Source organism: Hetaerina americana, unplaced genomic scaffold, assembly GCF_022747635.1.
Source record: "Hetaerina americana unplaced genomic scaffold, ioHetAmer1.1.p SCAF_11, whole genome shotgun sequence".
In the NCBI taxonomy this organism is placed as follows: domain Eukaryota; kingdom Metazoa; phylum Arthropoda; class Insecta; order Odonata; family Calopterygidae; genus Hetaerina; species Hetaerina americana.
Window position 1 is genome coordinate 8,720,934 of NW_027286181.1, and position 14,253 is coordinate 8,735,186.

The following is a 14,253-nucleotide window of genomic DNA, read 5'->3' on the forward strand; positions in this document are numbered from 1 at the left end:
TTTCTTCCTTCCTTCATCCCGTCCAAAATCCCTATCCTGTTCCTTCCCTTTCCTCGTTTGCCTAACCATCTCCCCTCTATTACAGTCTTCAACATCCCACTGCCGATCAATACCCCCTTCAACCATTTTTACCTGCCTCCGTAGGATTTCTCCCAACAAACCCCTCTCTTCGCCCACCATACCAAGTACTTCCTCATTTGTTTTCTTCTCTGTCCATTTCACCTTCCCCATTCTTCTCCACACCCACATTTCAAAAGCCTCCAATCTACGGCTATCCTCCTGCTTTAATGACCACGTTTCCGCACCGTACATAGCTACGCTCCATATCAAGGTTTTTACGAGTCTTTTCTTAACATCCTTACTCAACGTCTCTGTCATCAACTCCCTCCTCCTTGTGAAAGCCTCTTTGCCTAGTGCAATTCTTCTCCTTATGTCCCTACTACTTTGACCGTGTTTTATTATACATAAAATAAGTCAAACTACTTTCTTACTACCCAGATTCTCTCATCAAGATGTTTCTAAGCTGTAGTGATTTAATCTCGCAGCAGGCATACTTTGTCGTATGACATGCCACAGCTGAATCTCTCGATCCCAACTCCAATCATTTGAGATCAGTGATACCAACACAGAAACAATCTGAGTAGATGTCACTCCCAAATGCAGGAATAGGGCAACCAATATTTTACTATAGTCCTTACTCCATTTTCACATACAAGGACACTACGTGTAACTTTTTTCAGTTTTTTCCACGGAATATTTGAAATCTCATTGGTGCTTCCCGCAAATCATAATCCTCTCATTTTGACCACCAAAATTTACAAACCTTTAACTTCAGTTATCATGAGATTGTGAACATAAAGTGCAATCCCTATGCCAAACAACCTGGTCTCACAACTAAAAGAAACTCCTAAGTTTATACACAATTCCTGATTTGCACATTGTATTCCCCACTTTCTAAATAAAATTAAGTCTTTCCCGGATATTTTCCTTGATTTTTGAGTATTTCCAACCTGTTTATCAATTTTCCAGACAGAGTGGTCACTCTATTGAAAAAAAAATCAGAATGAAAACCAATGACGTAGCTAATTAATACTGTTAGTTACAAACATCAATTAGGTAAACACCCTCTGCTAATATTGGATCATTCATTATCTTTGACACACTTAATACTTATGGAATGATATGTTTCTTACTTTTGAAAATATTTTTCATTCAAATAAATTGGTTATCATTTTAATCTAAGTATTAGTTTTTTTAAAGGACAAACATACTTGAATTTCATTTACCAGACATTCTTGAACTTAACGGCTACCATTATTCAAATGCAGAAAACACTATGGTATAAGCAAAAATTATAAACAAACACATGTTCACCTTGATCTATGGAAGCTCCAGCAATGTGGTAGAAAGTTAGGGCAGTGTCAACATCATTAATGTTATTGAGAAAGTGGAAAAACTTCAAGTAGTCATCACGGCTGATGCCAATTGGATTATCCTTGAACCTGGAAAGAGTTAATGTAATAATATCATGAACAAAAGAAGTGAGAAAATATAGGAATATAATTAATAGTTTTTCTGTTAGATCAAACATTCTCTAGAGTTAAAGTCTTTCATTTGAGAATTTTATTTTATTTTTTTCAATTTCAACAGGAGGCCCAATTTAAAAATTTTCTGTTAGTCTTCCATTCCTTTTAATCACTTCGTGTAAGGTTGACTCCTTTTGAAAGATTAAACCCATCATCTACCATGAAAAAGAGTCTCATTCGAGCAAAATGCTTTTTGTTCTTTTTTCATATCCCTGCAAAACACATCATATATTATTGAAAACTTACTGCTTCTTCACTCTCTTCAGCATTTTGGCCTTCTTTTTGGTGGGATAGCCACCATACGCAAGGAGCAACTCAGTGAAGTCAGCCTCTGTAATGTTGCCCCTCTCATCAGGATCTTTTCTCAGGAACTATCAAAGTGAGAGGAGAGAATAAAATGCCATCAACGGTTTAAAACTCTCGAAAGTTACATAAAAAAATTACTTCATCAATAAACAACATTGCACATTAAATAGTTTCACTGGAAATAACAACATTATGTTTTGATGCTCACCACACCTAAGAATTTCTAGAAAGTCATTTGTATTCGAGTGAGGAAATATTTGGTCATCAATATAAGAAGAGAAATTGATTGAAAATAAACTAACATCAACTAAATCAATTGCATTTAAATTTAAATAGTGATGTGAAAAGCTTATTAAAAACCATACAATTGATAAAAACAATAAATTAATTGAACAATTTATATTAAGGAGATATGTGACAAGCTCAAATATTTGATTCATTAACACTCATCACTTATAAACCAAAACAATTTCATTATAAAATGAGCTATTATCAAGAAATAAGTTTAAATTGATGTTTAAGATAACCAAAGATAAAGTGCATCAAGAAATTGTATTCATAGTCACATTAAAGAATGGAACATAGGTATACTGTCTAAGATCATTTAACAGCCCCCTGTCACATGAGTTTTCTTTAGATGTACATTGGAGTAAAATATTACACATAAATGGAAATGGCAATGGACAATTTGGCAATGCACATTTTTTATTCAATATTAGTATCAAAATAAGAATCTCCAAAATCTGAAAGATATAAATGTCAGCTTGGGATGAGGAACAATGTCATTGCAGTCATGAGAACAATACTGAAAAAAATATGCAGGATAGGAGGCTATCCTTATTTAACTTTGCAAATTTATAATTCTCAAAATTGTTCTCTAAGGTTACAATTTTTGAGATTTGCTGACAGCCAGAAAAAGATGAGTTAAGATATGGAAAATCATGAAAACAAAAACTGAAACACATAAATATTCCTTACCTCAAGACTTAAAATTTCTCTCTGCAACTGCTGTTGAAATTCAAGGAACTTTTCAATCGTTAACTTATTCTCCAGATTGGGACCAAAGAAGTACGTGGTTAGGGCCGAGTTCACTCCCTAAACATATAAAGTTAAATATTATTTAAGATGAGGGCCATCACCAAAAAAATTAAGACCATTCATTTCCTAAATAATAACAATTAACAAGAATACAACAATATCTCTGGATTGAGTTAAGTATTCCAAGGGACACAATTTTCAAGCCATGTCTCCATTCTCTCATAAACCATGGATAGTGCAATGAAAACTACTGGTTGATATTATTTACAATGATGAATTTTTAATGCAGTAGCTCGTTAATGTAATAGAAATAGTGATCCAGGTCATTTTTTTAAGAAAATAATCCCATTACGCTCTTACAATACTCTTTTCACCCATTAATGTTAAAGCCGGCAAACAAATACAACACATTACACAATATGGGTATTATGTATATTAAATTTTCATACATTTAATTAACACTGAAGTTGAAACAGATAACATAAAAAATAATCATTTGGGGAAAAAATATATTTCCTCAGCAGAATTTTACATATACATTTTTTGTTACAATTCCAATTTTAATGCATCCTCCAACTTAAAACGAATCATGCATATGACTAGGATAAGTGTCCACAGTATTTCACTTAAAACACTGCATAAAATGGATTGGCAACTACAAATTGTGCCGAAAACCACCAAAACTGGAGGCAGGGATGCCTGGCACGCATCACCTATTCAAAAGTTTAACCTTAGTAACAGAGTATGATAAGCACCTACCTTAAATGTATTTCCTGTATTTGCATGGTCCCTGTGTCGTACACCTATTGATGTTTGGCTTCTGATTAAAGTAGCTACTTTTTCAAATTCTTCTGAGTCTACATCTCCATCACCATTCAAGTCAAACATCCTGAATGCAATTTCAAAGTGCCGCCTGGAAGCTAAATGATATTCACCATGTATTAACATTTTACTAAACACCAACATTTAAAACTGATCACGGATTACACATGTTATTATATAAATATATGTTAGAAGTAGCTAATTTTATACTTAAAAAATATGCATAACAATTACTATTGTGCCAAGCTGGCATTTTGTGAGTATATAAAAGGCCTGGACCTTGACTTAAGCATACAGAACACAGTTTTACTCAAGAAGAAATGCAAATTTTTAGTTAAGAGCACGGATTCCCTCTTCAAGTAACAAGTTCTCTAGGGTGAGCTTTGATGGGTTATTACTTATAATTAAAAATCACATTATGTTAAGATATTCCACAAAGTAAAGGCAAAAAGAGTTATTAATGACAGTTATTGCTCCATTCATGAGTTGTCAGCTCTGGCTGACTGGATTTAAATACAACTGCATCCTCATTTTGTTAAATGACACATTAGCCATTACTAGCCTCCTCAGCGAGCACAAACATTTCTGATATGCTAGATATTATTAATCAGTGCAAACCAAATCGTTTTAATTCCTCCATTAAGTATTTTCATGGCTTTAATCCCTTCATTTCTAATTGTGGTTAAAATTTCAAAGGGTAAATTGTTCCGATTCCCTTAATGTTATTTCCATCTTTTCACATACTACTCATTTCCCCCCAAAATGTAGCAATAATTTTATTTATTATTATTATTTTACAGCTGTCAAGCCAGAACTGATTGGCTTAGCAGGACCAGAATGAGTATTCAATTTATACAACCTGTGTACAAAAAGTACTGATAATAATTTTTCCATAACGTGCTCGTGAAGTGCTGAATCCAGACCATGGGTTAAGTGTGTGAATTTTAAGTTATAGCAGATTGTATTGGCATTGACAAGATGACAGTGTACACCATTTTCACTAAAAATTTGGTGATGCAAAAAATATGCGCTTAAGTCGTTTCATAGGTCTAGACTGACGACCGAGAGCAGAGTCAAGCGTCTGCTTGCGAAGACCTTCTCCAATGGCATCCCAAAACCCCTTACAGTCCTGACTTGGCACCAGCAGACAATTTCCTATTCCCTAAAGCGATATTCTCCCTCAAAGTCACCATCATAGGGTCCTAAGTGGCATCAAAGAAACTTGCATGTGTAACCTTAAGACCCTTCCAGAATGCACCTATCAGGGAGTCCTCAAGTCGTGGAAAGGCCACTGGCAAAAGTGTGTCAACACTCAATTGATGTACTTGGGAAAATTGTGAGGCATTTCAGCAGTATCTGAACAATATATTTTTCCAAAACTTTTCCTCATACTTTTTATACTAACCAAGTATATTCAAATTATACTACCAATGCATATTAAGAAGATGGTCTAAAAATAAATTTTGCACAGAAATGTTCTGTTATATATGTTGAAAGTATGATGAGCAAAAAGATAAATTCATAAAATATATATATATATATACACATATACTTTCGTAGACGTAACACGGAAGTGCCCAATAGTACAATACACAGTAACACACAATATAGAAACACAAAAAAAAGGAGAAGAACACTCACACGTATTTTCTTGATATTTCGATGGAAACAATCCGTCTTCATCTGAAGATATAGAAGTAATGACTGCAGCCATTACTTCTATATCTTCAGATGAAGACGGATTGTTTCCGTCGAAATATCAAGAAAATACGTGTGAGTGTTCTTCTTTTTTTTGTGTTTCTATATTGTGTGTTACTGTGTATTATATATATATACATATATATATATATATATATATATATATATATATATATATATATATATATATATATATATATATGTGTGTGTGTGTGTGTGTGTGTGTGTGTGTGTGTGGCTCGTCTCTTGTCCTTTATGATGTTGTATGATTGCTAAACTACCATCCTTTCCTCTTGTGTGTTGTCTATTTCTCCTTTGGTGGGTGAAACAGCTTCCTAACGCCATCTCTTGGCCTTGGGGGCACTCGGTTGGTTAAAGCATTGCAAATCTCAGGGTAAATTACGTTTCCTGGATAGCTCGAGTGGTCAGAGCATCCGCCCGGCAAGTGGAAAGATCCGGAGTTCAAGTCCAAGTCTAGGAAATAGGTTTACACTTGTGATTTGCCTGATTCCGCCTTCCCCACCTCTACTGAGTTTGTCCTTTAATTATGCTCCTATCCATTTTCCTTATATCTATTTCCATGTGAATGAGTGTATGTATGTATATATATATATATATATATATATATATATATATATATATATATATATATATATATATATATATATATATATTATATATATATACAGGTCGCGGTATATGTATATATAAGCAGGTAGCGGTATTCCAGGGGGTAGACCATTGAACTGCTGACCGGAGGGGCCCGGGTTCGATTCCCAGACAAGGCAATCTGGGAACCTGCAGCTTCACCCAAGCTATGTGACTTTTCGGGTACCAGATCTTCCTCGGAAACCATAACCGGCACAGGGAAAGGAACTGGCCCTCCAACCCTGATGAGTGAATTTCACACGCCATCAGGCTTATTACTGGGTGTACTCAACCATCACCTACCAAACCGACCCTCAGGTTGATTACTGTGTTTATGTTTTATGGCTCCACCGAGGTGGGGAAGGCGGAATCGAGCAGATCACAAACGCAAAAAAATTTCCTTGACCGGGACTTGAACACCGGATCTTTCGACTCGCCGGGCGGATGCTCTAACCACTTCAGCTATCAAGGAAACGTAATGTTCACTGAGATCTGTAGGTTCAGTGGTTCGTCATCAGTTATTCCTGGACCTGAACTATCCTCAATCCACGTCCACCAAACCCGCGAGCCATTCGTTCACGGGAGAGCGGATCATTCGTTTTGAACAGCGCGCCAGCGGACGGCACGGATCTAAGCAGCGTCGGCGGATACGCGCCGGGTGTGTGGGGGGTGAGGAACCGTCTTCTACGCTCATCTGGGGACAATACGTACGCGGCGAGCGGTGAAGAAGGCAGAGACGGCAGAGCCGGGGGGGGGCGGAGGGATGAGCGAAAGCGGGATGAGGAGGAGGGATGAGCGAAAGCGGGCTGAGGAGGGAGCGAGGGGGCGGGCGGAGGAAGACGTGGGGGGGGGGCGAGCGAGTGTAGGAGATGAGCGCCTCTCAGTTCGTCGCCGGCGACAGCGCGGGCAGACGTTAGGCGGGACGACCGCTTGGCTGCGAGAAGTGAAACTGCAAGTTATTCGCAAGCAAAGATACATTCCGAGCTATACGAGAGTCGCTGTCAGTGCGCGAGCCACATGTGAGTCGGCCGGAAACCAAGTGTCGGCGCGCGCTCTCTCCCTCAGGGGAGGTTCGAAGGGAGAGGGGGTGGCCGCCGGTTCAAGCCGTGCGCCTCGGCGGGGGGCGTCGGAGTGTGCCCCCGGACACCGCGAGGGCAAGCGTGGATGAAGGACGGATGCACGCATCCTTCAGAAGAGGATTCCGAATAAGGACGAGGACACAAGGTGTGGAGGGGTCCTTCTAAAGGGGTTATTATCATTGAACTGCCCAAAAAAACACGAGGTCAGCAGGATCCCATCCGAGTGTTGCCAGTGTAGCTTGATGATTTTCCACCTAAAAAGAAAAACATTTTCCTAAGTGTGTCCCAGGAAAGAGTGGTCAAACAGCCGGACTGTTGTGAGTGGTATATTGTTTTTTTAAATTTCTAGCTTAGAAAATAACCCCAGAGGCCTCCTCCAGCACTGCCGAAGAGGTCAAGAGTGAATAGAAAGAGTTCCCGAGATTCCAGCCCGACGACGAAGGAGAGACACATTACGGCGCCACTATTACGAAGGTTTGTTTTCAATTTTCGGACGGCAAACCGCAGTTGGCGGGGTCCCCACCTAACCCGCCCCACACCCCACCCAATTGGAAATTCCATCGTTTCTTCTTTTTTTTCTTATTTATTTTCAGCGAACGCGGCGAGCATTAAATCTAATGGGTCGATCTCTAAAGGGAAAATAAAGACGTCCTGACATACATTCGCAAATGGCTCTGGGCCGCCTCTCTGTGGACTGTAGTGAAAAGCTTTCGCACAAATATCCGCCTTTCGGCGAAAGTGCCGTTTCGTAGGGCCTGGCCTTCTATTTTCAGAAGCTCCAAACGACAAGCCTATCCCGACGGCATAATTGTTTCTCCCATTAATCAGCACACGCACGTCCAAGTGACACAGGGCATTAGCAGACAGCATTATTAGAACAATTCCCCCGGACTTAGCAAAACCTCAATAAGGTCGTTATTTTTGGATACTTCACATTTTAAACTCCAGTTGTCCCCGTAATTATAATCGTCGTTTCGAGATACACTGCATGATGCTAACTTGTATACAATAAAGCAATGTTCTTACGCCTCGAAGATAATTGTCACTTTGGTCAATATATTATTCACCGGTTCCATCGCAAATGATTTCGTGAAGCGAACATACAGGCATAATGAAACGCGTTTCATTCTCCGTTTTCGTTTCCCGTCATGATTTTCTGATAAGTTTAACAAGATGTGCGACTGCGCCGAAACGCAAAACGTGTGCTTACGGGGAACAGAGATTTAAATGCCAATCCGGCTCCAGGTGATGATGATCGAGCAGGAGAGAGGGGGAGAGCAGGAGGAAGGAAACACTCTCACCCCGTCGATTTGAGCAAGGTCAGGGTTAGCGGCAGAAAAAGGTCATCAGCAATACGTGTGCGTGAGGGAGAGAGAGAGAGAGGGACAACAGGTCCCACATCGGGGCTACATACCGAAGTTCGCCGAATCGCCTAGAAACTGAACTCCGCGTGTGGGCGGGTGGATGTCGAGTCGTTTGGCGGACGCGTCCTCCTCTTTCCGGAACTCGCGCCGTCGCTTCCGTCATCCTCGCCCACAGCGAATCGAAAGATTACCGATCGGTTCCAACAAACGGGAAGTCACCGAGGCGGCTGCATCCATCCAGCGCTACCTCCCGACCCCTCTCAGCATCTCTACCTCTCTCTACAGCCACCGTATTTTTGCCACTGCTGCTGACCTCCCGTACAAACTATTTTTTTTTGCCCTCCAATTAGTGACGCAATGCGCTATAACGGTATCGTGACTCTTTTCTCTCGTTGGATGGGGATCACACGAGAAAATGATACTTCAAGCTAAAAAAGAATTCAAAGTTTTCGACCAAAAAAAAGAAGAGGCAAATTCACAAGGTCGCGGCTGAATTGGGGGACAAACAAACAAAAAGTGAGAGAGAAAAAGTTTCAATGGAGGAGTCAATCGGGCTGAACCAGATTTTCGCACACTAATAACCAGTGTGCTATAAAGAAGGGAGGCCCGGCATTTTCGTGTTTCCGGCGGCGCAAATGCTTTATTTCCGTAAGAGTGTCATTGGGTCGAATTCAGAGCGTTACTATCACTATGATCATTGTAGTCTTCTGTGAATCGGTCAAATACGAAGTGTCATTAATCATTACATCATTATCTGTTGTCTTTCTATATTTGCTGAAATGAAGGAAATAAGTCTTGTCTCTTTTTAATCACCGTTAGACCTCCTAGAAGAGCATCACGTATAATCCTATTGACGCGACTCCTAGACAATTTTTCGCGGACCGGATTGAAGAAGGTGGGTGCCCGACAGGCTATTGGTTTAGCGTTAACGGCAAAGGGCACAAATGATTCCTCAGATCGTGTGCGACGATAATTAGAATCCGCATACTTTCCCTCTCCTCCGCCGTTTCTGATTTACGGGAGATCCACACTTTCCACATTAGATGTAATCTTCCGAAAGGGCTGCAAAAAATTTTATATTTTGATACAAGGGTGGTCAGAAAAGTTTCCAACCTCAAAAATTTCAGAAAAAAATTTCTTGTATATTTGTTAGGTCGGAAACTTTTCAGACCACCCTCGTACTTTAAATACCCTGGAAGCCACCGCTAGGGTGTGTGGCAGGGGGTGAATACACAGCAGACTAATTTAAACCCAAATATTTATACCCCTATCGCGGTTGGACGTTATTCTGACCCCTCATCGTTCGTGGGAAAAATGACATCTTAAATCCATCTGTGCTACAATTAATATCTCCAATTTTATTGGCATGTTCTCTCCTACAGTTTAACGATGGGGGTAATAATACATTTTCGACATCACTACTAAAGAGACGACCTTATAATTTATGGAAGAAATTCAACCTGTAATTTAACCTTCGCTCCGTGAGATATTCCCAGCCTAGCTCCTCTAAGATTATGGATACGCTACCTAGTTTATCATAACAAAGTTTTACAAATCTAGCTCCCCTACGTTACACACGATCCAATTTGGCAATTGACCTAACTTCGTGTGGATCCCATATACTTGCAGCATATTCCAAATGAGGCCTAACCGACGACAGATAACATTTCTCTTTGACTTTTCCATCACGTTTGCCCAGTACTATTCTAATAAATCCTAAATTTTTGTTAACTTGTCCACATATTCCCCGTACGTGTTTCACCCGGAACAGGTCGTGAGTGAGGGTAACGCCTAGGTACGTATTTCATCACATTCCATTCCCGTGTTCCCAATGCAGTGGGCGTTCTGAGGGGATTGCTCTTTTCCCAAAAAATCATCACCACGCACTTTTTTAAGTTTAATTATAATTACTTAATTAATTGATTCTAAGCTATCGGAAATATTCATTGAGACATTGATGAAGACGCTTTGATAGAAGGAATTTAAATAGTTAGCCTTTTCCAAACTACTGATTACTCTTTCGCCTTAATCATTTTTCAGTGAATTAACTGCTGACTTATTTCCCTGAACCCCTCTGACGTACGGCCAAAATGCTTTCGGTTTCTCTTTCAAATTTTCCTTTGGAATTCGCTTAGAGCTATGCGTTATTCCTTCTTGGCTCTCGCCCTAGATATCTTGTAATCGTAAGTGATCTCATTCCTTTTGTGGCTACATAAGTATATCAATTCCTAATATTTTTCGTCTTGCCGTGACACAGCCTTTGACGTCGCAATGCTTTTCTAACATTCGCGTTATCCCATACAGGTTTCGTGTTATCTTTCATGAATATACTGGGAATGAACTTGTTGACTGTTGAGCGTGTGATCTCAAGGAAGTAATTCCACGTATCCTCAGTATTTATAAGCCATACGTTTCCTGGCCGCCCCGAGTTTTAATGCAGTGGAGACCAAAGATTGGTGAGAAAAATCTTTGGTGGGGTAACTTAAGTGGGAGCTTTGCCAGAAGTTATTCCAGCAATAAAATTATGCTGAGATTGAAATTTCAACTCATTTTTTTTAATATTTACTAGTGAATCTTGTCGGATTCGTAATGCCCTTCCTGAACCATTCTAGTCCTCGTAAAGAGAGACATTGATGTTCTACTTCGCTGAAGTTCAGTCAACAAGATTGATAGCAATTCAGACACAACTATTTGGCGCGAGGTAACAACTCTGGCTTGGTGACACATGAGATCTCTAAGAAGTTTATTAATAAGAATTCCGGTGGAAGAAATACATATTTCCAAGAGAGCGCGGTTTCCTTCAAGGGTCAGATACCGGGCGCAACTGTGAAAGAAGTGCTCGGTTTACCTTACAAGACGCTCCGATAAAGGATTTTAAATAACGCAACATCACCAAACGGCGTTTCCACTTGCAAATGTAAACATTGAATATAAATAATAAATAATCACTTTAATTTCAAACATTGGTTGGCAGAGACGCTTAAATGATGGGAGGAGACAGTTGTCGTGGATTCAACGCTCGAGGAAGTAATCTAAATCACTTTCCTGTACATTGCGGACCGAGCAAACAGTAACAATTAATGTACACCTCCTGTGTCCCATGTGAAAACAACCTACGGCGCTCAAATTAATATCATGGCATATCAAATATCAATAGAAACTATCAACTTACTACCCGAGAGCAGTCCTTCCTTTTTAGGGATAAAAATGTTTTCTTTCGAAAGGCCTTAGACCCTGGTTTTAGGTATTTGAGCAAAACCACGAAAAATGTTGATTTTTTTGCGAAGCCTATACGAAAACAATACGATTCGGTGAAATTGTTTATATTCAGTGAACATTCCTTGCCGATAAAAATGTTTAAAGCGCATTCCGTCAGAGTCCCTTTTCAGAAACTGTTGACAACTGCTTACGCAGTTTCATGTTTCATCATTTTCCGTAATTTAAGATACCGGAAGTTCTTGATTGAGGAAACTTGCATCGTTGAAATACTTTTTAAATTTTTATAACCTATAGACGATGCCACAGTTTTAAAATTAAAATTTCATGAGTCGGGAAGGTCAAAAATCTTGTTCAGTCAAAATAAAATCACTCGGAAGATGACGTAGGATCCATTATTGAAGATCTCAATGGATTAAAAATATCCATTCCAAGCCTGCATTAGAATAATATATGGCATAGTTATAAGCTCGCTCATTATTTAATTTGCGCAAAGCCCTGCGATATTAAACTCTAAGACATAGTGACATCTCCGTTTAGATTCTTATTCTTTTTGGCAATACGTCGGCAATCAGTCTGCCTACCAGAGAGGGAAACACCGTTTATTTCTCTTATCTGGTATCGTGACGCGGTTTGCTAATCTCAAAGGATGTAATTTTAGCGCTCAATGGTCCTTTCCATTAAGATCTTCATACTCCCCTGCACGATTCATATCTCAATAACAGTTCGTCAAAGGCACATTATATCAAAGATTTCTCAAAAATGATACCCTGCAAAAATTGATGGAAATGGAGATAGATCTTCACGTTTCTGCGGCAACCACGAAAAAAAAGAATTAACGTAAGCTAAATGTTAAATAGCCATATCATATTAATCTTAATTGGCTAATGTATGTGCTAATATTTCAAAGGCTAGTATACAGCCAACAGTGATTTATACATACATATATATGCATGATATACATGATACCTGTATAATAAATAGTCGAACCTTTCAAAATAGTATTTAGCACAGATATTCAGCGGCTTATATTTTTTTATCACTCTTCGGACGTTTTTTTAAAGATCAGTGCCGATATATTCGATCAGCCGCTCTCTTTCTCTACGGCGTGCAATAGAGAATCTAAGATAATGATAAAATCCACTCTTCACTGTCTAGACGATAATTAGTATAATACACGTTTCCCAACCCCTTGCATTCGGCGCTTTTCATACTCTTTACCATTTTTCTCATCTATGTCCACTGGGTGAATCACTGCATTCTGACATGCTCCGCACAGCGTAAATTTCCAGAAACTCTACGTGGATACAGTGAACTTACGGGCATAAATTCACTAAATCTCATTCGATTCATTATAATATAAGGGAATGAATTACAAAATGAAAATATTCCACGAACCGTTACGGAAATTTCTAACTATATAGAATATTTAATTGTTAAGTAAATGTTTAATTCCAATTTACTAATATACGTAAATTACATCTTCTCATACTTTAACTACGTATCACATTATTTTTATTTTAATCACTTCCACAACAACGGAAATAGTCGATGGGAATAAATTACGCGCGTTGGCTAATTTCGTCTGAAATGCGAGTAGGTGACGGAGGACGTCGACACAAGAAGTTCGATGGACCGAAGAGGCTGAGATGTGACGGGTTAGCTTGCAGAGCTGATACAAACCAATCTTCGGATTGATAATCTATTTTCATTTTACGGGGTCATCACGTCTCTCTAGGAATTCTCCGTAGACAATCATACACGCTGCAAGAAAAATAGCACCACCTAATTCGACTTTCCAGCGAAAATATAACTTATATATATACAAAATTCAACATTTATTTAACCAGAGGCGAAAGATATATAGTGGGGCAACGAATTTTACGATAACCAATGTCTTCGATGAGATCAGCCGTGACAATTAAAATAAGTAGAAGGCCATTGAGTTAAGTTCCTGTTCACTCATTATTGTGTCCAATATGATAGATCGTCCATAACTTCGTTTAACTTCGAACGTACGGAATGTAGATATCCTGACCCTTGATCGCACCGAAGCAGCCCCTTTTTCCTTTACACAAGAAGCTATTAAATCCATCTCCTTAGCGTCTCACATGCTCGATGGCCCTTTGAGCAAATCAACTGATAACATTTCAACTCCTTACCGCCCTGGTTCGTTCTCTCGGCAGTGCATGAAAGGGGTAATGAAACACAACATTCCATCTATGGACACATCTAATGTAAAATTCAACAGGACTAGGCCGCAATGCTAGTTCCTTCATGCGCAGATACGAGGATACTAATACGTATTTACGAGGAAACGGAACGAGATGACCACGATACGCCACAGTGACTTAATCCTACAGGGTGAGGATTGCGGGGCGTGAGGGAGGGAGGGGGTTGTTCTCACATCAGGCGGGGAGTGGGCTAGACAAATAAAACAGAATCACCAGAAGGGTGAGAAAAGAGCGAATGACTCGCACGAAGCGTCCAAGAAGA

The 14,253-nt window shown here is 39.4% G+C and overlaps 2 protein-coding genes across 7 annotated transcripts in view; one reads left to right on the top strand and one right to left on the bottom strand.

The window, feature by feature from the left end:
• Nucleotides 1–14,253, bottom strand: part of MICU1 (Mitochondrial calcium uptake 1) — a 125,240-nt gene that overhangs the window by 14,671 nt on the left and 96,316 nt on the right. For all 6 annotated transcript variants that reach the window (XM_071599368.1, XM_071599366.1, XM_071599365.1 and 3 more), the window contains 4 exons: nucleotides 3,690–3,850; nucleotides 2,871–2,987; nucleotides 1,833–1,957; nucleotides 1,375–1,502 (listed from right to left, as the gene is read on the bottom strand). In XM_071599368.1, the coding sequence (XP_071455469.1) occupies nucleotides 1,375–1,502; nucleotides 1,833–1,957; nucleotides 2,871–2,987; nucleotides 3,690–3,850 (531 nt within the window). The remainder of the gene's footprint in view (nucleotides 1–1,374; nucleotides 1,503–1,832; nucleotides 1,958–2,870; nucleotides 2,988–3,689; nucleotides 3,851–14,253) is intronic.
• The window catches only part of LOC139700907 (carbohydrate sulfotransferase 11-like), a 66,994-nt gene continuing 59,722 nt past the window's right edge, over nucleotides 6,982–14,253 (top strand). Inside the window, exon 1 of the mRNA XM_071599361.1 lies at nucleotides 6,982–7,651. The gene's annotated coding sequence lies outside the window, so the exon portion shown is untranslated. The remainder of the gene's footprint in view (nucleotides 7,652–14,253) is intronic.